Here is a 23,990-nt window from a genome sequence, read left to right as displayed (position 1 = left end):
GGTCCCAGTAAGACCAGGACCAACAGCAGCCCCGGCAGCATGGAACGCACTGAGAACTGGGCTGCTGTGGTGGAGCCATCGCGAGAGCCAGCCGGCATCCACAAACACACGCACAGCTGTTCTTCCCCATGCTGAGCGTTGTACAGTTCACCCAGCTAAGAGGATTTTGCCCTTCTCTCTCTAAACCCGCTGCAGGTTCAGTGTAATACTGGACCTGCTCCTGCTGCGCTGAGGCTGAGAGCAGTGGGGGAAGCGGTGCCGTTTCCCCCCATGCTGACATCCCACGCTCTGCAGCACCGCCTGGGGCTCCCATTGCACCCTGCAAGCCAAGATCTGGCCCAGCCTTGGTGGGAGGCAGGAGGACTGTATGGGACACGCGTCCTCCCCACCGTGTCTGTCAGTGGGAGCTGCGTGGAGGTGGATGAGGTCCCACAGCTCCCAGGGGCAGAATCATAGAATCACAGTTCCCGAGTTGGAAGAGACCTGTGGAGATCATCGAGTCCAACCCCTGACTCCAAAAGGAACCACCCAGAAATCAGACCAGAGATGAGTCTGATGAGAGGAGTTGGCTTTGGGATCGGCTCCACGTGTGCGACCTCCTTATCCTGGACATCACTAGGGCTGCTTTGTCTCAGGCAGCCCAAGAGAAGAAAGGGTCCTTGTCCTGGGGACAAACTCCCATCCCAGTACATGTCCACAGGAGAAAATGGGACAGCAGAGGGACGAGGACAAACACGGTGCCCGTGCCAATCCTCTGCGCCAGGGCTGCTCCCCTCCCCGCCAGCCAACCAAGCATTTCATCTAATAGCCGTCCCCCGCCCCGCTGTATAAAGGCAATTTGAGTGAGGCTCTGCCTGTGAGAGGAGGCAAATTCCTCCGTGGAGCCACGAAATCAGACGGAGCCTGGGGCTGCCCCTGCTCTGTGGGGACATCACCGTGCTCCTCCGTTCTCCAGCGAGTGCAGAGCTGACAGCACGAGGGAAACTGAGGCACAACGAGGGATGCAGAGCCCCAAGTGAGATGGAGTTCTGGGGGTATGGGATGGGGAGGGGAAGTTGGGGCTCCATGAGGGAAATGGGGGTGCGTGATTAATTGCTTTGTTTCCTCTCTCCTGAGGTCCCATCAGTGCCACCAAAGGAATTTCTGAAGTAAAGGCACTGCTGGGAGCTGCAGTGTGTGTGGAAAATGGGAATCCCCATGGGTCTGAGCTGCCTGGGAGTGAATTCCTGCTGGGGACATAAGGCTGCCATCCCCTCCAGCATCCTGCAAGCAGGTGGGGACAGACAGTGGTGACAGCACCGGCACTCAGGGCAGGGACCGAGAGCGTGGTGGGGGTGATGGGCACAGCACCATGAGCCACATCTCACAGGGGGACCCTGCGCTGGGATGGGATGCGGATGGGGTTGGGACAGGGATTGGGAGGGGACAGGGATGGGGAACAGGACGGCGATGGGGACAGGTATTGGGATGGGGACAGAGATGGGCACAAGGATGGGGATGGGGACAGGGATGAGACAGGGACAAGGATGAGGAATGGGGTGGGGATGGGAACAGAGATGGGGATGGGGACAGAGCCCAGGCATTGACCGATGTCCTCACTGTCCCATGGCTCCAGTGGGGCACCTGGCAGAGCTGGGGTGTACATGGCCACACGGGGACAGGGAGGGGCCTGGTGACACCTTGCCATTTGGGGCTGGGGCTGACGGACAGGGAGAGTGCAGGCACTGGCAAGAGGCTTAACTTAAAAAAAAAAAAAAGGTTTTATTTCAAGATCTTTCATTTTTTTTTGTTGTTGTTTTCACTCGTATTTCAAAAAAAGTGTTGAGGGGGTAAAAGTACAAAAAAAGTCAGTGGCGGAACAGCAAAGGTTTAGAAATCACAGCGCAGAACAAACCCAAGCAATAGACACAGAGCACAAAGCGAACACCCGACGACACGGCGCAGCCACGAATGGGACCCTCTGTACAAATGCCACCCAAATGTGTCTCCCCCCACCCTACCCCAGGTTGTTGTGCAGGCAGGGCACCCCACAGCCCCCTGGCTCGCCCTTGCTGCCCTCCTCCGGCGCGGCGCTGAGGATGCTGAGCGGCTCCTCGTCCTTCAGGCCAGGCTTCAGCGGGTCCTGCAGCTTGTGGGGTGCGCCGGGGTCATCCTGGGGGGAGAGGGAGACTCAGGGGGATGGCTGTGGTGGTGGTCCCTTCTTGTGGGCACAGAACGGGACAGCAAGACCTGAGCCCATCCTGCCATGGTCACATCTATACCAACCAACCCAAAGCCAACCCAACCCAAACCCAACCCAACCCAAACCCAACCCAATGCAATGCAAAGCCCAACTCAAAGCCCAACTCAACCCAAACCCAACCCAACCCAAAGCCAACTCAGTGCAATGCAAAGCCCAACCCAAAGCCACCCCAATCCAAAGCCACCCCAATCCAAACCCAACCCAACCCAAACCCAACCCAACCCAAAGCCATCCTAACCCAAAGCCAACCTAACCCAAAGCCAACCCAACCCAAACCCAACCCAACCCAAAGCCAATCTAACCCAAAGCCAACCCAATCCAAACCCAACCCAAAGCCAACCCAATGCAAAGCCAACCCAATGCAATGGAAAGCCCAACCCAACCCAAAGCCAACCCAACCCAAAGCCATCCTAACCCAAAGCCAACCTAACCCAAAGCCAACCCAACCCAAAGCCAACCCAACCCAACCCCAACCCAACCCAACGCCAATCTAACCCAAAGCCAACCCAATCCAAACCCAACCCAAAGCCATCCTAACCCAAAGCCAACCCAACCCAAAGCCAACCCAACCCAAACCCAACCCAACCCAAAGCCAATCTAACCCAAAGCCAACCCAATCCAAACCCAACCCAAAGCCAACCCAATGCAATGGAAAGCCCAACTCAACCCAAAGCCAACTCAACTTAATCAAAGCCCAACTCAATCCAAAGCCAACCCAACCCAAAGCCAACCCAACCCAGCTCAATCCAACCCAACTGAAGCCCAACCTGACCTCAAGCACCAGCAGGGATGGGACACTGTCCTCACTGTCCCCACTATGAAAGCTCCCTTCCTTCCCTCTCCATCTGCCCTCCTGCAGCTCCCAGCCCTATCGCTGGTCAACTCTTTCTCCACCTTTGTTCAGGGTGTTGAGGATGCACCCAACATCACATCCAACACTGCAACCTCACACCTCCTACAGGGGAACGCATCCACCAGCACACGGATGGCACTGGCATCCCCACGGAGCGCTCATGGCACAGGCAGAGGGCAGGCAATGGAGTCCACTGTGTTCCCATGGTGCCCCCACAGTGTATCCATGCTGTCCCCATGCTGTCCGCTCGGCACTGGAGCACCCTGAGCCCAGCTCACCATGTGCCACCATCACCCTGACTGGCTGCCACCCGCTGTCCCCCTGCCACCCATGAGGTCTGTCTGTGTCGCAGCCCCTCGTGCCAAGCAGTCACCCCACACAGGAGTCCCACGTCTTGGTTTTATTGTGTCCCATTAGCGTCCGGCCGCCATCCCAGGTGGCTGTGCCACCAGTGGGACATGTCCCCATGTCACCCCCCTGCGCTTGGACACCTTGTCATACAGTGTCCATAAAACAGGGAGTGGGTCTTCAGTCCCAAATCCCCTTCTTGGGGTGTCCCCATCGCTGTCCCCTCCACAGTGGGCCTCACAGTTGCCAGGCACCATTGGGAACGAGCCCATGGCATACCAGTGGGGACAAAGGCATGGGGAACGATGGTCCCACTCGTGGGGAACACCCCCAAATCCACTCCTGATCCAACCCACTTGTGGGGATTGGTCCCGAATCCACCCCGGGGCTGCGCCAGGGCTCCCGCTGGGTCACTTGCAGGCACTATGGTGCTAGGATTGCTCCAAACCGGGGGGAAAATGTCTATAGGGCCGGGGTTAGAGGGCTCTATGCTGCACTTCTCTCTGTGGCAATGCAAAAAGTGGGGGACGGCTGCAGTGCTGCCCCCATAGCGCCCACCACAGCCCAGAGAGCATCCCCAGCTCCAGCGTCACCCAACAGCACCGGGTGGCACAGGTGGGACAGCGTGGGGACACGGCACAGCACAGCGCAGCGCCACCCTCAAACCCCCCAACCCAAGGGGATGGGGGCTGTGGGGAGGGATGTGGGGAGGGTTATGGGGAGGGATGTGGGGAGGATCCTTACGTTCGGGTGGGAGCCCTCGGCGATGGTGGACAGCGAGAAGTTGTCGTTGTGCAGCTCGGACGGAGTGCGGTATCTGCGGGGGGACGCGGGGTGAGCGCTGCGCCCCACAGCCGCTCTGGGGTTTGTTTTTGAGGTCCTCATGCGGTGCAGGGGCAGGCAGGAGCCGAGGAGCCAGGCTCTGGCACGGGCCCCGCCGCTAATTACACTCAGCCCTGCCAAACGCTAATTAAGAGCTCGTTAGTGACCCGTGGGAGCACTTTCTCCTTGCTTGGCTCTGGGAGGATACGAGGCAGCGGTTGCACGGAGTGACCCCACTGCGCCCCAAGTGTCCCCACAGAGTGGTGCCCGCAGTGGCAGATGTCACCTGCGGCCCCCAGACCCCCAGCCGTGCCCATCCAAAGGGCTGGAAGCATGAACCCACTGGAGCACGGTGACGTTCCTGCTGTCCCCATGTCCCCAGCTGTCACCAGGCAGGGGGACACGATGACAGCTCCCCGTCCCGCCCAGGGTCACCCCGCTCACTTGGTCTTGCGCAGTTTGCTGTTCTCCGTCTTGAGCAGGTAGAGCTTCTTGGCAAAGAAGACCGTGAGCATGAAGAGCAGCAGCAGCACCAGCGCGGCCGAGCCCACGGCCACGCACAGCACCTGGAAGTCGGTGACGATGGCCTCGCAGCGCGTCCCCTTGTGCCACGTGTAGTCCTGTGTGTTGCACCTGTGAGGGGACACGGGGTCACGGCGTCACCCCCGGCACTGGGACCCACGGGAGACATCTGTGGGGGATTATGGCCGGCGAGGAAGGGATTAATGGGTGTCGCCACGTAGGGGTGACCTCCCCCTGGCCCAGCAATGGGGCTGCGGTGCCCTGAGCCCCATACAGAGCATTGCAGCGACCCACCAGGACGTCCCCATCACGTCCCCGTCACACACCCACATGCTGAGCCCTCCCCACTGCAATCCCGACGGGTGCTGCGGCCGCAGCCACATCCGCACAGCCCTGACCTAATTCCTGGAGGAAAGCCCCCGCCCGGGGGGGCACAGCCACGCTGCGGCCCTGGGGACGCGGCCCTGGCTATGGGGCAGGGAACAAAGTCCCTCTTGTGTTACTGCTGGGGCTGGGGGAAGCTGAGCCTCACCCCTGATCCTGCACCCTCCTGTGGGTCAGAGCACCCAGGGGTCATCCCCACGTCCCCTGTGGGGATGCAGCCATGGCTAGGGGACACCCACTGGGGCTGGGGATACCCAAAGGGAAAGTGGGGTGCCCAATGGGTCTGTGGGACACCCAATGGGCTATGGGATACCCATGGTGCTACGTGATGCCCATGGGGACTATGGGACGCCCATGCAGTTGTGGGACTCACTGGGGCAACGGGATACCAGTGGTACTGTGGGACACCCATGGTGGGTATGGGACACCCATGGTGGATATGGGACACCCATGGGGGCTATGGGACACCCATGGTGGGTATGGGACACCCATGGGGGCTATGGGACACCCATGGTGGGTATGGGACACCCATGGTGGGTATGGGACACCCATGGGGGCTATGGGACACCCATGGTAGGTATGGGACACCCATGAGGGCTATGGGACACCCATGGTGGGTATGGGACACCCATGGTAGGTCTGGGACACCTCTGGTGGGTCTGGGACACCCATGGTGGGTATGGGACACCCATGGGGCCTATGGGACACCCATGGTGGGTATGGGACACCCATGGGGGCTATGGGACACTCATGGTGGGTCTGGGACATCTATGGTGGGTCTGGGACACCCATGGGGGCTGAGACACCCATGGTGGGTATGGGACACCCATGGGCTATGGGACATTCATGGTGGGTCTGGGACACCTATGGTGGGTCTGGGACACCCATGGGGGCTATGGGACACCCATGGTGGGTATGGGACACCCATGGGGGCTATGGGACACCCATGGTGGGTATGGGACACCCATGGGCTATGGGACACCCATGGTGGGTATGGGACACCCATGGTGGGTATGGGACACCCATGGTGGGTATGGGACACCCATGGGCTATGGGACATTCATGGTGGGTATGGGACACCCATGGGGGCTATGGGACACCCATGGTGGGTATGGGACACCCATGGGCTATGGGCCATGGCCCAGCACAACCCGTCCCCACGCTGGGGCCGCCCATACCTGCAGAAGGCCCCGTGGCTCTCCACCAGGTAGCACTGGCCGCCATTGTGGCAGTAGCTGGGGACGAGGTCGCAGACGGAGCGGCAGGAGCTGTTGTGCCGCACGTATCCGTTCCGGCACTCGCTGCTGTTCTCCGGCACCGCGCGCTCCCCGGGCCTCGGCCGCGCCATGGGGCTCCCCTCCGTGGGGCTGGGGGGCGGTGGGACGCGGGGCGCAGCCGAGGCGGGTGGTCTGTAGCCGTTCTCATCCTCCAGACCGCCGTCTTCCTCCTCCTCCTCCTCTTCGTCTTCCTCCAGCTCCTCCTCCTCCTCCTCATCCCCTTCGGCGTAGAAGGAGGTGGTGGGGTAGAAATCGGCTTCGTCGAAGGGCGTGAAGTCATCGTAGAGCTCGTGGAGGCCCCACGGTGTTGCCGCACCACCCGGCTCCCTCTGCGCCGCGCCGCCCGCCCCACGGCCGCCCCCGGGCCCTTCGCCGCCGTCGAACACATCGTAGTAATCGACGTCGATGATCTCAGGCGGCTCCTCTGTGCCCGGGGCGGCACTGATGGGCTCCGGAGCGCCCAACCACGTGCGGTCCGTGCGGCCGCGGGCCCTCTGCGCCGGGGCCGGGCTGGAGGAGGGCTGGGGGAGCTCCATGGACACCTCCGAGTCTTCGGCCACAGGAAGAAGGTTGGGTTCGGTGCCTGGGTTTGGGCTGGGGCTGGTAAGGGCGACGTTGGGGTTGGAAAGACCAAGGTTGGATGTGGGAATACCAAGGCTGGGGTTGGGGTTGGGAAGATCAAGGTTGGGGTTGGGGTTGGGAATGGGACGGTCAAGGGTGGGTCCTGGGCTGGGGAGACCAAGGCTGGGGTTGGGAAGACCGAGGTTGGGGTCAGGAAGACCGAGATTAGGATCAGGAAGGTCGAGGCTGAGGTTGGGGTCGGGAAGACCGAGGTTGGGCCCTGGGCTGGAGAGCCCAAGGCTGGGGGGACCCGGTGTCAGCCCCTCCGTGGGCCCAACGCCGGCCCTGGTGGGCTGCTCGCCGCTGCCGACCTCCTCGGGGCTGCCCAGGGCCACCGCACCGCCATCGCCATCGCCGGGCCCAGTAATGCCGAGCCGGGGGTCCTGGGCTGCGTCGGGCGCGGGGGGCACAGAGCTGGCGGCCTCCTCTCCGCTGCACCCCATGCACCCCACTGTAGGGTCGGCGGTGGCCGGGCCCCCCCCGGGCGGCTCCAGCTGGGGTCCCAATGGCTCAGTGCCGTTGATGGGGGCTGCATTCTGCAGGGAGCCCCCCCAGGCTCTGCCTGCGCTGCCGTTGCGGGGCGGCCACTCGGGCGCTGCGGGGCACAAGGACAGAGCGGTGTCACTCACGGCGTTTCCCCCCTCACCCACGGGGACGGCGGCACGGCTCTGTGACACCCGGGTGCCACGCGGCCCCGCAGGGCTCCATGCGTGCCGCTGGGGGCAGACCTGCCCCTGCCCCCCCGTGGGGACGCAGAGCAGCACAGGGGATTCTGCCCCCCCCCCCATACACATAATGGGATGCAGCCCCTCAGACACACGTATAATGGGATCCAACCCCTCGTACACATGATGTGATCCGGCCCCTCCCCCCCCAATATATAATAGGATCCATCCCCTCCCCTGCAGCGGGATGCGGCCCTTCTGTGCAGCGGGTCCCAGCCCCTGCGGTGCCATCCGACCCCGTGCAAAGGAATCCGGCTGCCCGCACGGGGTCCAAACAACCCCTCCAAAAAATCAATGGCGGGATCACACACCGATGCGCGCATCATTGGATCCCACCGCCCTGCACCGGGACCCAGCCCTGCAATGGGAGGATCACAGCTTCTGCACGGGGATCCAGCTGCGTGCCGGGGAATCCGCCCCCCCCGCTCCATAGAGGGATCCAGCCCCCCCCCCCATATACACACAGAGCGGGATCCAGACCCCCCCGGACGGGACCCGGTCCCTGCAGCGGGATGCAGTCCGTTCCGATGGGGTCCATCCCCACGCCATGCTTCCAGCCCCCGCCCCACAGAACGGGATCCACTCCCTAACGTGGGATCGAGCCCTGTACGGGGGAGGGGGGGGTCCGGCTGCGTGCACGGCGATCGCGGACCCCTCGTCCACAGTGGGACGTGCCCCCCCCCCAGAGCCCCGCAATGGAATCCAACCCCCAACCCCCGCGCACGGAACGGGACCGAGCGCTCTGCAGCGCGGACGTGGGGATCCACTGCGGCCCCGCACCGCCCCGCAGCCCCCCGCCCATCACGGGACCCTCTCCCGCTCTCGCAGCGGTTCCCATCCGCCCCGTATCCCCATCGTCACCCTGCAGCGCGTCCCATTCCCCGCAGCGGGATTCACCCCCTCCCTCCGCTCCCCCGCAGGTGGCTCCGTCGCCGGGCCCGGCTCGGGGCAACGGGGCCGAGCCCCCCTCCCGGCCCCCCCTCCCCGCAGCCCCCACGTACCGGGCGCGGCGGGGCCGATCGCGCTCAGCGCCAGCAGCAGAGTGAGGGCGGCGCGGGGCGGCGGGGCCGGGGGGGCCATGGCGGCATCAGCGCCACCGCCACCGCCACCGCCGCACCGGACGGGACCGCGACCGCCGCGGCTCCGCCCGCCCCCCCCGCGCCTCCGCTCCGCCGCTCCCTCCGCTCCGTCGCGCTCCGGGGGGGCCGGGCCGGGCCGGGCGGGGGGCGGGGGGAGGCGGCTCCGCCCGCGGGAGGGGCAGCGCCGCACCGGCAGCCCCCGGCACCGGGACGCCCCCAGCGCCGGCAGCCCCGACACCGCGAGCCCCGCGCTGGGATCGCCTCCCTCCCCGATGGGACCCGGACCGCTCTCAGCCGTCCTCCTGGGGCGAGGGGTTCCCTGGGGGCCTCCGAGCGGCCCCTGAGGACACCTCTGGGAGGGGGGGGCACGGCGCGGTGCCCCGAGGGCCGCAGCCTCTGAGCTGCGGGGACCTGGAGGTCGGGCGGGCGCGGGGGGGACACGGGGGTGTCGTGGGTTTGGGGCACCGCGCACACGGGGACGTCTTAAACGTGGGGACGCCGCACGTGGGGACGTCGCGCAGATGGGGACCCTCCGGCTCCCAGCGGGGCTTCATCCCCCCCGAACTCCTTCGGGCGGTCGGGGCGGCGACATCGGTGATATCCGACCCCTCCCTCAGTGCCAAGCCTGGGACCAGCAGCGTCCCCACCCCGCCCCACGGCCGCCTGGTCCTCCCGGGGCCGCCCCCGACGCAAAGGACGGACGGTGCGGGGTCGGGGCTGCGCGTCGGGGTCCCCATCCGCCGCGCCCCCTCCCCTGCAGCGCGCGGCCCCGCTCTCTTCTCCCGGTGCTGGCCGCGCTCACCGCGCCGCGAACAAACCGCGCTCTGTGCCTCTCAAAGGGGTTTTCAAGGGGCTGCGCTGCTTAACATTCCCCGCACCTCCGGCCCGGAATGCGTCTCCAAGGGGACGGAGCGAGGGGACGCGGGGGGAGCGGTGCCAAAACCCCCGCGATGGGGCGGCAGCGGTGCGCACCGCCTCGAGGTGCGGCCCATCCCGCGGCTCCCCGCTTATCAGAATCCTTATCGGCTGCGGGGAGCGATGGCTGCGGGGCGGCCCCGACGGAGGGCAGCGGAGCTCACAGCGGCCGCGCTCAGAGTGGGTCAGAAGCGGAGTGTGGGCGCACGCTGCACCTCTGTGCCGGAGGAGGTCATGGAGCGGCTCCTGCTGGAAGCTGTGCTGTGGCACGAGGAGTCAGATCATAGAACGGCCTGGGTTGCAAAGGAGCACAAAGCTCATCCAGCTCCAACCCCTGCTGTGTGCAGGTCGCCAACCAGCAGCCCAGGCTGCGCAGAGCCACATCCGGCCTGGCCTTGAATGCCTGCAGGGATGGGGCATCCACAGCCTCCTTGGGCAACCTGTGGCACGGCACAGCCAGCACGGCTTCACCAAGGGCAGGGCCTGGCTGCCAACCCGTGGCCTTCTGTGATGGCGTCACTGACAGTGGGTGAGGGAAGAGCTGCAGGCATCACCTCTCTGGATTTCAGTGAGGCCTTTGACGCAGTCTCCCACAGCATCCTTCTCTCCAGATGGGAAAGATGTGGATTTGATAGGGGGGACTTTTCAGTGGATGAGGCACTGCTGTGAGATGTACCCAGAGCTGCGGTCAGCAGCTCCACGTCCGGATGGAGAGCAGTGACAGCGGTGTCCCTCAGGGCTGGGATCTGTGCTCTTTCCCATCTCCATCAGTCAGCAGTGCACTGAGTGCACCCTCACAGTGCGGGTGGCACCGAGCTGCGCGGTGCGATGGACGCACCTGAGGGATGGGACGCCATCAGAGGGACCTGGGCAGCCCAGCAGTTGGGCACAAGAGAACCTCGGGGGGTTCAGCAAAGCCAAGTGAGGCTGCAGGACGCCTTATGCCTGCAGACACCCACAGTCAGATGGGCTCTGAGCACCGATGGAGCTGTGGGTGTCTGTGCTCTGCAGGTGTGGGAGCACACGGCCTTGCAGGCTCCCTTCCAACCCGACCCATTCTACCCCAACCTTTACCAAAGCACGGCCCGGCACGGCGCTGCTGCACACACAGACTCCAAACGCAGCCCAAACTTTGTACAAAAACGTCTGTTTTATTTCACAAAATTGGGTGGCTGCGTGGCTGCAGGAATAAAACCGGCCCTATACAGAGGATCAGATGAAAAAAGTCAGCGCGTGGATTATTTGTACAGAAACACAACAGTGTCGAGTCGGGGTTACTCTGCGAGATCATTGCTAGGACAGTAAAAAAGAGTCTCCATCTGGATCCTTTAGACTGATCACACTAAAAACAACCTGAGGTTATTCTAAACGGTCTGAACCCCCAGCTCCCCCCAGTGCCCTGCAGAGGAAGGGCCCATAGGGGGAGACCCCTGGCTGGAGGTGGGAGGCGGGGGCTCCCGGCCCGGCAGAGGGATGCACAGTTCCTATGTGCTGGAAGCAACGTGGCTGCAGGCAGCTGGGAAGCTCAACCACTGGTGCTGAGTCGAGCAGCTGAGTGCTGGCCAAAGCAGATCCGTAGCTGTAAGGCCAGGGATGCGAGTGGTTCTGTGGGTCTGGGGCCGCGGCCGACCCTCACCGCCATCCTCCAGCATCCGTGGGCACGGAGATGTGGGGAGGGCGGCGTGGAGGGGATGCGCCCACAGCCCAACCGACCCCCACCCAACCCCCGCCCCACGGCTGCTTCCTATCTACTGTTTTTTGTTGTTCATTTTAAACATTAAAAAGCGGATGCTCCAAAAAAGAGGGACTAAAAATGGCGTCTTTTATTCCTCGGTTGGCTACGGCACCAAACTACTCAGAGGGAACGTCCAACTACTGCCTCCAAAGGCAAAAGAAAGGTAAAAACTGGAGCAAGAAAACTCCTACCATTGAGTGGTTTCATTCCAATTGATTCGCTCCTGGCTCCGCTCGCACCGGGCCGTATTTTCCCTATTAGGGCAGTGGTGCCACCCCAGGCCCCGCCGCCATCCTCAGCGACAGCCGCCTGCGTGGCACAGCCCAGGGCCCCACTGTGCCCCCACCCCGCTCTGGGATCCACTCTCGGTGCTTTCTTTGCTCTCCCCATCTGGGGAACCCGAAACATCAGCTCAGAGGCGGGGGGGGACGCGTGGGGCATCCCAACGCTCAGCTGATGCGTTCAGCGCACGGCTTTATCCCGCTCTCCCCAGGAGAACCCAAAGCTCCAAACACCGAGAGGGGATAAAACCAGAGCTGGGGGCGCCGGGAGCAAGCAGGGCACAGCAGGGACCTCAAACCCAGGGCCAGAGGTGGCATCTCCAGTGGGCAACGTCCCAAAGGAGCGCCGAGGGCCGCCAGGCTACAGGGGGAGAGGAAAGGGGGCGGTGTGTGAAGGTGCCCATCTGTGGGTGCGCGCACGCGATGGGGGGCGAAACCTCCGGGGTAGAGGAGAGTAATGGAGTTCTTTTGGTCACCACTGTGTTGCTGTAGAAGTTCCTTCTCTCGGGATGCTTACGGGGCGGCCGCGGCCGGCGGGGCTCCAGCGGGAGGGGGGGTCACCCCTTCTGCGGGCGGAGGCGGCTGCGCAGCGGGGGGATCTGTGGGGAGGGCAGGCAGAAGAGTGAGGGCACGAGCAGGAGAGCTGCAACCACCCCCCGTCCTCCCCTCCCAGCGCAGCACAGCCGCGCTCCACCTCTGAGCAGTGGGTGGGGGATGCAGCACAGGAGATGCTAATGGGACGTGACAAACGAGTAAAGAGCAGCAGGAATAGAACCTGACACAAAGGCATTCCCGTGGTGGAGGCCCGGAGAAATGAAAGGAGAACTGAGGGGAGCACCGGGCTACAGAGAGCCAACACCCAAATGAGAACAGCAGCCACACAAACAGCACTCAGTGCTCGTGGCTGACAGCACTGAGGCAGCGTTCCCTGCAGTGGGAGCACAAATGGGGCAGATGGCCCCAATTTGTTGTGGGAGAGGCACTGAGGGCGACTACAGCCCTCCTGTGCATGTGAGTCCGTGTGCACAGCATCACAGCATGGTTGGGTTGGAAGGGAGCTCAAGGATCACGAAGCTCCAACCAATGCAGGGCCACCAACCTCCCCATTGCACAGCAGCCCAGGCTGCCCAGGGCCCCATCCAACCCGGCCTCCAACACCTCCAGGGATGGACGGGGCATCACAGCCTCTCTGGGCAGCTGTTCCAGCCCCTCCCCGCTCTCACAGCACACAACTTCCCCTCACATCCAACCTCCAGCTGCCCTCCCTCAGCTCCAAACCATTTCCCTCGTCCTGCTGCCATCTCCCCTTGCACACAGCTGACTCCCCTCCTGGCTGCAGGCTCCCTTCAGGCACTGCAGGCTGCACTGAGGTCACCCCGCAGCTTCTCTCCTCCATGCTGAACAAGCCCAGCTCCCTCAGCCTGTCTTTGTAGGGAGGTGCTGCAGCCTCTGAGCATCTTTGTGGCTCCTCTGGCCCCTCTCCAACAGCTCCCTGTCCTTCTTGTACTGGGTGCCCCAGACCTGGACGCAGTGCTGCAGACGGGGCCCTATGAGAGCCGAGCAGAGAGGCAGACGAGCACTCAGAGCCCCGAGCACTGCTTGCAGCCCCGCACACAGAAGCACTTACACATGCCATTGGGTGCTGCCAGAGGGACGCGGGGCCCGATGAGGCCGCCAGCCATGGGTGCCATGCCGGGAGGAGCGGCAGCGCCTGCGGGGTGGAGGTTGGCCGACACTCCTGGCAGCATCCGGCCCGGCATGGGCTGTGTGGGCAGCAAGGAGCCAGGCCCAGGCATCTGACCTGTGGGAGGAGAAGGCACAGTGAGACACGGGGAGCTGTGAGCAGCACCCTGAGCAGATGGCAGTTAGCATCCACCTATGCAAAGGGAAAACACAGAATCACAGCATGGCCTGGGTTGCAAAGCAGCACGATGCTCATCCAGCTCCAACCCCTGCTGTGTGCAGGTCACCAACCAGCAGCCCAGGCTGCCCAGAGCCACATCCAGCCTGGCCTTGAATGCCTGCAGGGATGGGGCATCCACAGCCTCCTTGGGCAACCTGTGCCAGTGCCTCACCACCCTCTGGGGGAAAAACTTCCTCCTAATACGTAACCATGAACTGTTCTACAGTAACAAGAGCAGCCACTCTGCCTCCTGGCTTAACCTAATGGGAGTAATGAAATCATTGAGTTAATTATTGCACTGCGGAGGTATTTCCACTAGTAAAAGAACAAAGATGTACACACAAAGTAAAAGATGTGATGGAGGGACTGGAAGCATCCCATCAGCTCTTAAGGGACCTCCACGTCACAGCAGCAACAAATTGCTGTCAGCACACAGCTCTGGACACACACACTGCAGACTGCTGCTTTAAAACCTCAGCTGCAGACACCCTTTTGCAGGACCCAATGACAATTTACTTTTGCACACATCCACAAAGGTTCAGTATTTTCATGAGCAAAGCAGCCAGCAGGCCCCAGGGCTGACTTTGGAAGCGTCCATCCCACCCCACAGCCCGAGCAGTGATGTGAAATGAAGCCCTGTGACAGAGCCCTGCAATAAGGAGGGCCCTGAGAGCACACACTGCACACACACACACTGCACCCCAAGCCAGCAGTGCCAGCTCCATGCTGGGATTGAGTTGATAAGCTGGCACTGCACTGATTCATAACTCAGGTTTGGCTTCACAACAGCTCCAAGGAAGGTTGTACCGATGCTTCCAGTTCCTGGAATAATTCCTGGATCATTAAAATAGGAGAAAACCTGCTCCAGATGCTCAGGGCTCCCCTGCCCAGCCACAGCAACGCACATCTCAGACCCAAACCCATGGCTGCTCCTGGAGCCTCAGCCCGAGGCACAGAGCTGCTCTTGGAGGCACTGTCCCTACAGAAACACGAGGCAGGAGCACAGGATGAGGTTCCATGCTTCCAGGCACCATTACCTCCTCCAGTTACTGCGAAGAAAGGGGCCTTACGGCCAGCTGAAACCTCGTGTGTTCCAGGCGTGGGACCACAAGTCCTCCCCTGGCATCTCTTGTTGTGGAACTTCTGCCATCCCGCTCCTCCAGCCCTCCTGAATGGCAGCCCTGCCTTCAAGCACGTCAACAAATAATGCTCAGGGAGCCCGATGGAAGCAGATGTGACAAGAATTGGCTGCCAAAAGCATCAGTGCTGGTCCGGCTCGCCCTGCATGGAGCAGTGGGCAGCAGGGCACAGCCAAGGCTCTCCCCACACTCATGGATCTGTTGTTTGGGAACACCTGGAGCTCAGCCACACCTCACGTGAGCTCTGAAGCTCCACTGAGATCTTAAAATGTTGTTTCTTCACCCACTCCAGCAGCATCAGAGCCCCACGTCTGGTTCCAATGCCCACCCACCAAACAGAGGAAGCTCCCCACCTTCTTCTCTCTAGGAGGTATGAAATTAAGCAGCACTGCAAGCCAAGGAGGTTCTGTTTGAGCCCCTCTGGTGGGATAGGAGACAATTCTGCCTTACAGTCAGCACTGGGTACCTGCAGGGCAGCAGTTATCATGTACAGAGCCCCGAAATGCTGAAGCTGAGTGGTAACCAAACAGCACCCAGCCAACCCAGGGGGAAATCACCACCACCACCACTGCAGCAACAGCACAGTGCAGCTGTACAGAGATGGCATGCTTCTTCACTTCATTTCACTGGAGACAGTGCTCCAAGACAGCAGCTCAAGCGTAAAACATGGAAGTGTGACCTACATAAGGGGGAGAGCTGAAAAAGCAGCAGACACGGGCAGAGAGAAAGCCATGAGGTTCAACAGAACGCAGCTCAGCAGAGGGAAAGGCCAATTCCTTCACACGTTACTGGGGACGTGTTCCAGTGCATGCTTCACAGTGCTCCACTACTTACTAACAAGGCTGTGGATCCAGGGTGCACTGAAGCTCACCAGAATGTGATGATGACAATCAGGTGAGGCTTCAATGAGCTCCCAAAGGGGGACTGCAGTGCTGAACCCTGAGCAGCTTTGTTGGCGAAACTGAAAGGTCTGCAAAAGACCTCTGAGATCCCAAACCCCAACCCCAACCTGCACTCCTTTCCCTGGACTCTGGGCCCACTCCATGGCTTCCATCAGGTGCCCAGCACTGAGCACAGCCTGCAGCAGGCGACCCCCAGCTGAGAACTGTGAATAATTAAGCATGTTAATTCACTTAGCATCACATCTCTGGAGAAAGGCATGATTTCCACTTCGCTTGCATGCCGTGTTTCTGTCACTTCCCTCCAGTGTAACTCACTTGGTGCTGATGGATCTGACTCCTCTGATGGCTGTGCTGGGCTCCAGACCCATCTGTGGTCACTGCTGCATTTCTGTGACCATGCACACCCAGTACAAGCAGCTAGATGCACTACTCCAGCCAGGGCAGCCCTTGTGCAAGTAACCTTCCAAGCACAGAACCACAGAACACAGTGGGTAGGAAGGGTCCTTCCAGACTCCAGAACCACAGAGTGATTTGGTTGGGCTGAAAGGAACCCCTGCCCCCAGCTCAGGCTGCCCAGGGCGCAGCCACGACCTCAGGCACCTCCAGGGATGGGGCACCCACAGCTCAGGGCAGTGCCAGCATCTCTCCGCCTCTGGGTAGAGAGTTTCCTCCTCACATCCCACCTAAATCCCCTTCCTTTAGCTTAAAGCTGTTCCCCCTTGTCCTGTCACTATCTGCCTGTGTAAAAAGTCACTCCCTCCCATTTACAAGCTCCCTTTATGTACTGGAAGGGCCACAACGTGGTCACCTCGGAGCCTCCTCTCCTTCAGTTTGAACACAGTCAGCTCCCAGCTCTCCTTTGCTCCAATCCTCTGAGCATCCTGATGTCCTCCTCCCGACCCGCTCCACATCCTTCCTGTGCTGAAATATTGACACACCTTCAATAATGCATCCCTGGGAGGAGCTGGGAGCTGCCCACACTCCCAGGAGCTCCGCAGCCATGAAGATGACAGGACGGGGTGAGTCGGGAAGGAGGCAGCAGCCAGCAGCCCAGGTGGCACCCAAAGCAGCCTGGAGGGTCCTCCTGCACACCCTGCTTCTGTGTGACACAGCAACGCAGAGCTCTCAGCCTGCCTGCCCCAATCTCCTGCTACAGCTCACAAGCCCAGACTCATGCATGAATGCTGCACCACCAGCACCACGTGCACAGAGCTCTGCTGGGCCCCCCATGGACAACCAGACTGTGCACAAAGAGAAGTCAGCCTCGAGCTCCTATGATGTGACCGGCTGCAAGGCCAGAAACAGAAAGATGGGGCAAGTTTGTTTTTGAGCCCAGCCTGCTTCTGCCTCCAACCCAGGCATGCTGTAAGCAGCAGCTTTCCCTCTTTCCATCTATAAACGCCTCTCAGATCCTTCTTCTGCTTTGTTTCCTGCCATCTCTTCAGCTTACGTCAATCACTGTAAAGACATTTGACTTTGCATTTTGCTCACAGTCTGATGAATCAACAGCTCCACTTTTCACCACCCTTAAGGCCAGCAGCTTGCCTGGTGACAGCCATGAGACTCGAAGGAGAGCCAATCCCACACCAGCATCCTGCCTGCTGACACCAACGAGACCCAAAGCTGAGACCCAAAGCTGAGACCCAAAGCTGAGACCCAAAGCTGAGACCCAAAGCTGAGACCCAAAGCTGAGACCCAAAGCTGAGACCCAAAGCTGAGACCCAAAGCTGAGACCCAAAGCTGAGACCCAAAGCTGAGACCCAAAGCTGAGACCCAAAGCTGAGACCCAAAGCTGAGACCCAAAGCGGAGACCCAAAGCGGAGACCCAAAGCGGAGACCCAAACCCATGCCAGCATCCTGCCTGGTGCCCCCAGTGAGATCCAAAGTTGAGTCCCAACTCCTGATCAATGCATTAAACTACTTTACTGCTCACTTGCCAAGATTGACACAAATGAATACATCACAGTCATCCCGGGAAAGCATAAGGGAGGAAGATGCATACATTGTGATAGCAGCTCTGCTGTTTTATCACAGACAGAACATGAGCAGTCTGATGTGATGGGGCTGTTTATTTTTCCTAATGCATGCAGCCCATGGGCTGTGTGTGTGTGTGTGTGCAGAACACAGCTGCTGAGTGCCCGAGGGCTCCAGCAGGGCTGCTGCAGATCATGGCTGTGCATGCACCATCTGCACAGCACCACACCGTGACGTTCTGACGGTGAGGAAGGAAAGCTGAACAGTGGAAAACTCCAAGTAGCCAAACAGAAAGCCAGGAGAGCTTCTGGGTCACCATATCTGCAGACTGCAGGGTCCCTCCTGTGGCACAACCCCAGCCTGGCTCGGCACACAAGAGCTGAACTCACTGGAGGAAGCAGTGAACTCCCTGGGTTGCTCTCCTTCCCCACTCCTGCACAAAGCTCCACGTCCAGCAGCTCACCATCACCCAGCAGGAGGGGGGGGTCAATTACTGACCCACTTTAATCAGCCTGTGAGGAGAGGTGTGCTCAGTAATTAACAGCACTGCACTCCCTGCAATGCACACTGCAGGGACTGCTGCAGACAAGGAGGGCCTGGATGACTCTGGTGGGGCAGAAGTGATAAGGCATGATGTGAACTGAGGATGTGAGCATCTTAGAAACGAAGCCTTACTGGCCCCCTAATGAGCACAATGAAGCATATTACCTCGTTATGCTTTCAGTCTCAACAGCAGCCTGTGAGAGCTGGTCTGATGGCACACTGTATGGCCCCCTCCTACAAACCACCTTCAATTTGCCCCTTCTCCAAGGCACAGAACGGTTCTTCATTGCACTCAATGAACAAACTAAGTAATCAATACGGCATATAAAACAAGACCAACCAGGCATTACATCACTCCAATCCAACCCAGGGCCTATTTTATCACAAAACCATAGGAAAGATGGTTAATTAATAACCCACCGGTCATCTTTTAGAATGGTTTTGGTCCAGCAGCTGAAAACTGACAGAAGCTCTGCTCCCTCCCTGCCACCCAACCAGGTTCAGCCATTCCAGGTGGCTTTTTTTGCTTGAAATGATTTCAGCAGCACTCAGCAGGCATTGCAAAGCCTTCCCTTCTAATTCCCATAAGCTCCTTCCCAGCACAACACTGGACAGTCCCAATCCCTTTTCACAGTGAATGGTTTTAAGGCAGAACTGCATTAATAAAGGTAAAACTTTGCAGCTTTGTCTCTTAGAAGCAGAGCTACCTGTTCTGCAATGAAGCACACGCAGGTTGGAATAAATGGCAGGAATGCTGCTTTCCAAGCTGGTCCTGCACGATCACTGGGCCACTCTGCTTCCCCACCCCTCAATGTTAGGAGTATCTTCATCCCCAACGACATCCAAACCTCCATGGCACAACCTGCTCTGCTGCTGTGCTTCCAGCCGCTCCTCCGACCAACACGGCTCTGTGATTCCCAGCTGACAGCAGCACAGCCATGGGGCAGGAGCTGGGATGCCCTGAGGAAGGCACGGAGCACATCAGTCACACCTCCTGCCATGGAGAAGTGCCTCAGGAGCTGCCTGCTCTGCTCCTCAGCTCGTGTCCCTTCCCTTAAGCTTTTACCCGATCAGACAGGTCACGAACTGGAGAAAATCGGAGTGAACGATTGCTGTTGAAAGAGCAGAGATTGCCTGGCATGAAAAAGTCTGAAGGAAATACAGACAGGCTGAGAGACGTCTGGCAATGACGCTCGGAGGCAGCTCCGCTTTTACTTCCTTTGTTTTCTCCATCCAGAGCTTTGGAAACAGCCCGTGGCTCGGCCAGGCAGCACCCACCACCCACGGCAGGGCTCCTATGGAATCCCATGCGCCCCGACTCCAGCCGACACCGGCAACAGAGACCCGACCCCTGCCCTTCTCCCTTCCATCTCCCACGGGTGGCGACGGCAGCGCCGTGCTTGGATCCTTACCTGGCTGGGGGGGGTGAGGTGGAGGCATCTGATGGTGCATCATGGGGTACGGCGGGGGCTGCTGGTGGGGCAGGAGGCCCTGGTGAGCTGCTGTGCCCAGCGGGTTCAGCGCGGGCGCGGGGTGCTGGTGCGGCTGCTGGGCATTCTGGCTGTGCTGCTGCTCCATTTGCTGCCGGGCGCGGAGCTCGGCGTACTTCAGCTGCTCCATGTGGAAGTTCTGGCGCTCCGTCAGCAGCTGCTGCCTCTGCTGCTCCAACTGGGGGGAGAAACACAAAGGGAATGGGTCAGAACAGCAAACTGAGAGCCTCGCAACGGGGCAGCTGGGAGCAGAAACAACCTGTCCTGTGTGCAGCGGTGGGCACAGGCCATTTCCCAGCTGCACCCAATGATCTCGCCTCATTTCATCCTAGAGACTCTTTCAGTACTGCTATTAACACACTACTTGATCATAAATTGCACAGAGCATCCAGCACTGCTGCAGTTCCAGCAGAAACCGTGCAGCTCTCAACCTTTCCTCAGAGAGAACTGGGATGGTTTGGCTTGGAGAAGAGAAGGCTGCAGGGAGACCTCATGGTGGCCTTCAGTGCCCAGAGGGAGCGGATAAACAGGAGGGGAATGGCTGTGTGTGAGGGTGGGTGGTGATGGGACAAGGGGAATGGATTTAAAGTGAGACAGGGGAGGTTTGGGTTGGATATGAGGAGGAAGTTTTTCACCCAGAGGGTGGTGAGGCACTGGCACAGGTTGCCCAAGGAGGCTGTGGATGCCCCATCCCTGCAGGCATTCAAGGCCAGGCTGGATGTGGCTCTGGGCAGCCTGGGCTGCTGGTTGGTGACCTGCACACAGCAGGGCTTGGAGCTGGATGAGCATCGTGCTCCTTTGCAACCCAGGCCGTTCTGTGATTCTATGACTCTTAATTAAGAATCATAATGCATTTCTATGACAGTTAAGAAACCAGCTCTGTTTGCTACTCATGCATCAGGTTTGAGAGGTGCTGCAGCTGCACTCTGTGACCGACCCGGGCAGCGTTGCCGAGGAGCTGCACATCTCAGGGATGCCCTGCAGGAATCCCAGAGCCCCCCACGCTTTGTGCTGCCCTTGTGAGTGCTGACAAAACACGGATGAGAACCAAATTCCACTACAGAGCGTGCATTCAGCAGCAGAACCAGATGGGGACAGAGCTGATGAATAATGCATCCTGCTGGTCGGGGGCTGTTTGTCAGAGCACAGGGACAACAATGCGATTTGTCACACTGCCATGAGCCCTTTGTCCCTGCCCAATGGGACAGGTTAGGGGGAGGGACAGGATGAAACGAGGAGACACAGACACCAATGGTGTAATGGTGCATGTATGGCAACAGAGTCGGTAGGCGGCAGGAGGTTCAGAAAGGAACTGTTACAAGTGACCCTGAAGACCAAAGCACTGCTAACACACACTTGTTATGTTCACTTACACTGCTGCTGTGCTCTCTCCATGGCACCCTACCCTGCTGTGGTTTGTGAGAAAAGATGGTTGGACACAGGAAAAAGGTTCCTTCATACAAGTTATGATGCAGGCTTGTGCCGAAACCATGCAGAGCCCAATCAACCACTTCTGTGTTAGGCTCCTCATGGAATCACAGAATGGTTGGGTTGGGAGGGATCTCAAGGATCACGAAGCTCCAACCAATGCAGGGCCACCAACCTCCCCATTGCACAGCAGCCCAGGCTGCCCAGGGCCCCATCCAACCTGGCCTCCAACACCTCCAGGGATGGACGGGGCATCACAGCCTCTCTGGGCAGCTGTTCCAGCCCCTCCCCGCTCTCACAGCACACAACTTCCCCTCACATCCAACCTCCAGCTGCCCTCCCTCAGCTCCAAACCATTTCCCTCGTCCTGCTGCCATCTCCCCTTGCACAGAGCTGACTCCCCTCCTGGCTGCAGGCTCCCTTCAGGCACTGCAGGCTGCACTGAGGTCACCCCGCAGCTTCTCTTCTCCATGCTGAACAAGCCCAGCTCCCTCAGCCTGTCTTTGTAGGGAGGTGCTGCAGCCTCTGAGCATCTTTGTGGCTCCTCTGGCCCCTCTCCAACAGCTCCCTGTCTTTCTTGTCCTGGGGTCCCCAGCCCTGGACACAGCACTGCAGGTGGGGCCCCACGAGGGCAGAGCAGAGAGGGACAATCACCTCCCTGTCCCTGCTGCCTCCCCTCTGCTGATGCAGCCCAGGATACCATTGATTTTCCAAGCTGCAAAGCACACTGCTGGCTCACGGTCAGTTCTTCACCCACCAGGACCCCCAGTCCTTCCTGCATCCATGCCCACAAGCTCAGCACAGCATTGCAGACGGCCAGCGGAAGGCTGGAGCAGCATAAAGGCAATTGGTACCAGCACACTTCTCAGTGGGAAGGTCCCAGCAGTCTGCTTCTGTGTGCTGCAGGACCTGCAGGAGCAAAGCAGGGCCGCCCAGCAGGACGAGCACAAACAGCTCAGCTCCCTCATAACCCCGTTCCTTACAGCTCACATTCAGGCACGCAGCCATGGCCACAACTTTCCCCACAGCCCTCAGGTTTGTGGCAACGCATTTTGGTGCTGCTGCAGAGAGATTCACCATTAGAGGCACTCTTACAAGCACTCTGTACACATGTGTGCTCACACAACAGTCTGTATAACAGTTCCTTCTTCAGAAAGTAACTCCTCCCCATACAGAAATGGTAAAGGAAGGCATTCGTGTGCGATTATAAATTCTGGGTCAACGAGGCTCCCACCAACAGGATTCCCATTGCACACAACCAGAGTTGGCAGCACTGAAATTGCTTCAGCTTAAACACTGAGTCAATTTGTTTTGCCCATCGCCTTCCACTGCGCAGTCTGCAGCACACATTTCTTCCAACACTTATCTTTGCTGTAACACAGCAGCAAATAAGGGCATCTGCACAGCGTGCAACAGCACTAAGGGCTTTTTTGCTTTAATTGTTCCACCCAATATCCGCAGTGACAGGTGAAAAGACCACGTTTAGCTGCCAGAAAGCCAAGGAGGAAAAAAATCCGTCTGTGTATTTTTAAGAAGGAAAATGTCACATGCCTCAAAGTGGAAAAACCCTGTCACTAATAGAACATATCCCCCAAAACAGCCAGGGAGAACCTTTTCAGAATAGTTAGGTCCATTTCCAGCACTGCCAATCAGTGTCGGGGCAGACACTGCACTGAGGTGGTGGAAGATGCTGAGCAATCCAGCCAATCCTGCTGACATTCTGCTGCAACAGGAGACCACAGCTTGTCAAACCCCATCAGTGTGATTAATGCCACGGCCAGGATGTGAATTCCATTGAACTCACATGGCAGGGCAAACGTGACAACTCCTAGAATGACCGCTCAGTATCTTCCTCACATCTGGAGCAACTGCATGTTGACAGAAAGCAAGGTAAGAGAGAATAACACACGCATGGACTGCTGCCTGGTTACAGTGCAGCTTTGGGTCAGCTTTGTCATAGCTGCAGAGGAACTGCACAGCAAAAGCCCATGGAACTACAATGGGAAGGAAGGTGTGCAGTCATTGCATGGATCACAGAACGGCCTGGGTTGCACAGGAGCACAGTGCTCATCTCATTGCAACCCCCTGCTGTGTGCAGGTCACCAACCAGCAGCCCAGGCTGCCCAGAGCCACATCCAGCCTGGCCTGGAATGCCTGCAGGGATGGGGCATCCACCAGTCAGAGCCCACCAGGCACAGCATCTCCTCCTGTTGCACCCTGACTTTAAGAGATGCAGGCACCCATGAGCCATCCCCACAGTGCTACTATCATCAATCCCAGCCTGGGCTGCACCACAGTCACTCCCAATGGCACTGCCATTCCCAGCTGGCCCCAACTCACCACCCACCAGACTGAAGACAAATCAGCAATGCTTTCCTTTGCTTGCCCAGCTCCTCTGGTTCCACCTCACTGCCAGATGTACCCAAAGGGAGTGGATACACAGGAAGGGGAATGGCTGTTTGTGAGGGTGGGTGGTGATGGGACAAGGGGAATGGTTTGAAACTGAGCCAGGAGAGGTTTGGGTTGGATATGAGGAGGAAGTTTTTGAGCCAGAGGGTGGTGAGGCACTGGCACAGGCTGCCCAAGGAGGCTGTGGATGCCCCATCCCTGCAGGCATTCAAGGCCAGGCTGGATGTGGCTCTGGGCAGCCTGGGCTGCTGGTTGGCGACCTGCACACAGCAGGGGGTTGCAATGAGATGAGCATCGTGCTCCTTTGCAACCCAGGCTACTCTATCATTCTATGACACATCCATGGTTGCTACCAGCAGTCCCCTCTTCTCATGTGGCATCGCTGCTTCCCTGTGCTG

General features: G+C 59.6%; 2 protein-coding genes across 3 annotated transcripts in view; both read right to left on the bottom strand.

Moving 5' to 3' along the window:
• Positions 1-1,764: 1,764 nt before the first annotated feature.
• On the bottom strand, positions 1,765-8,926 carry CSPG5 (chondroitin sulfate proteoglycan 5). 2 transcript variants are annotated; one of them, XM_052695059.1, is made up of 5 exons: positions 8,796-8,926; positions 6,350-7,664; positions 4,710-4,898; positions 4,188-4,260; positions 1,765-2,152 (listed from the first exon to the last, which is right to left on the bottom strand). In XM_052695059.1, the coding sequence occupies exons 1-5, from the start codon at positions 8,872-8,874 to the stop codon at positions 1,997-1,999; spliced, it is 1,812 nt and encodes a 603-aa protein (XP_052551019.1). In that variant the 5' UTR covers positions 8,875-8,926; the 3' UTR covers positions 1,765-1,996. The 2 variants fall into 2 exon arrangements, with proteins under 2 accessions (XP_052551019.1, XP_052551020.1); XM_052695060.1 differs by lacking the exon at positions 1,765-2,152 and adding an exon at positions 3,541-3,946.
• Positions 8,927-10,919: 1,993 nt separating this feature from the next.
• Positions 10,920-23,990, bottom strand: part of SMARCC1 (SWI/SNF related, matrix associated, actin dependent regulator of chromatin subfamily c member 1) — a 67,855-nt gene continuing 54,784 nt past the window's right edge. The window contains exons 26-28 of the mRNA XM_052695041.1: positions 19,678-19,933; positions 13,432-13,605; positions 10,920-12,403 (exon numbers count right to left, since the gene is read on the bottom strand). Of these exons, the coding sequence (XP_052551001.1) occupies positions 12,318-12,403; positions 13,432-13,605; positions 19,678-19,933 (516 nt within the window). The 3' untranslated portion in view covers positions 10,920-12,317. The remainder of the gene's footprint in view (positions 12,404-13,431; positions 13,606-19,677; positions 19,934-23,990) is intronic.

This window comes from Tympanuchus pallidicinctus, unplaced genomic scaffold (genome assembly GCF_026119805.1).
Source record: "Tympanuchus pallidicinctus isolate F22 unplaced genomic scaffold, pur_lepc_1.0 scaffold3, whole genome shotgun sequence".
Classification (NCBI taxonomy): domain Eukaryota; kingdom Metazoa; phylum Chordata; class Aves; order Galliformes; family Phasianidae; genus Tympanuchus; species Tympanuchus pallidicinctus.
The sequence above is the reverse complement of the archived record's forward strand: the minus strand, read 5'-3'. Positions and strand labels throughout refer to the sequence as shown.

Coding starts and splice junctions, on each gene's coding strand:
- CSPG5 (XM_052695059.1), bottom strand. CDS start 8,874: ATGGCCCCCCCGGCCCCGCCGCCCCGCGCCGCCCTCACTCTGCTGCTG. Junction 7,665..8,795: donor GATCGGCCCCGCCGCGCCCG/GTACGTGGGGGC, acceptor TGTGCCCCGCAG/CGCCCGAGTGGCCGCCCCGC. Junction 2,153..4,187: donor CCGAGGGCTCCCACCCGAAC/GTAAGGATCCTC, acceptor CTCTCCCCCCAG/GATGACCCCGGCGCACCCCA.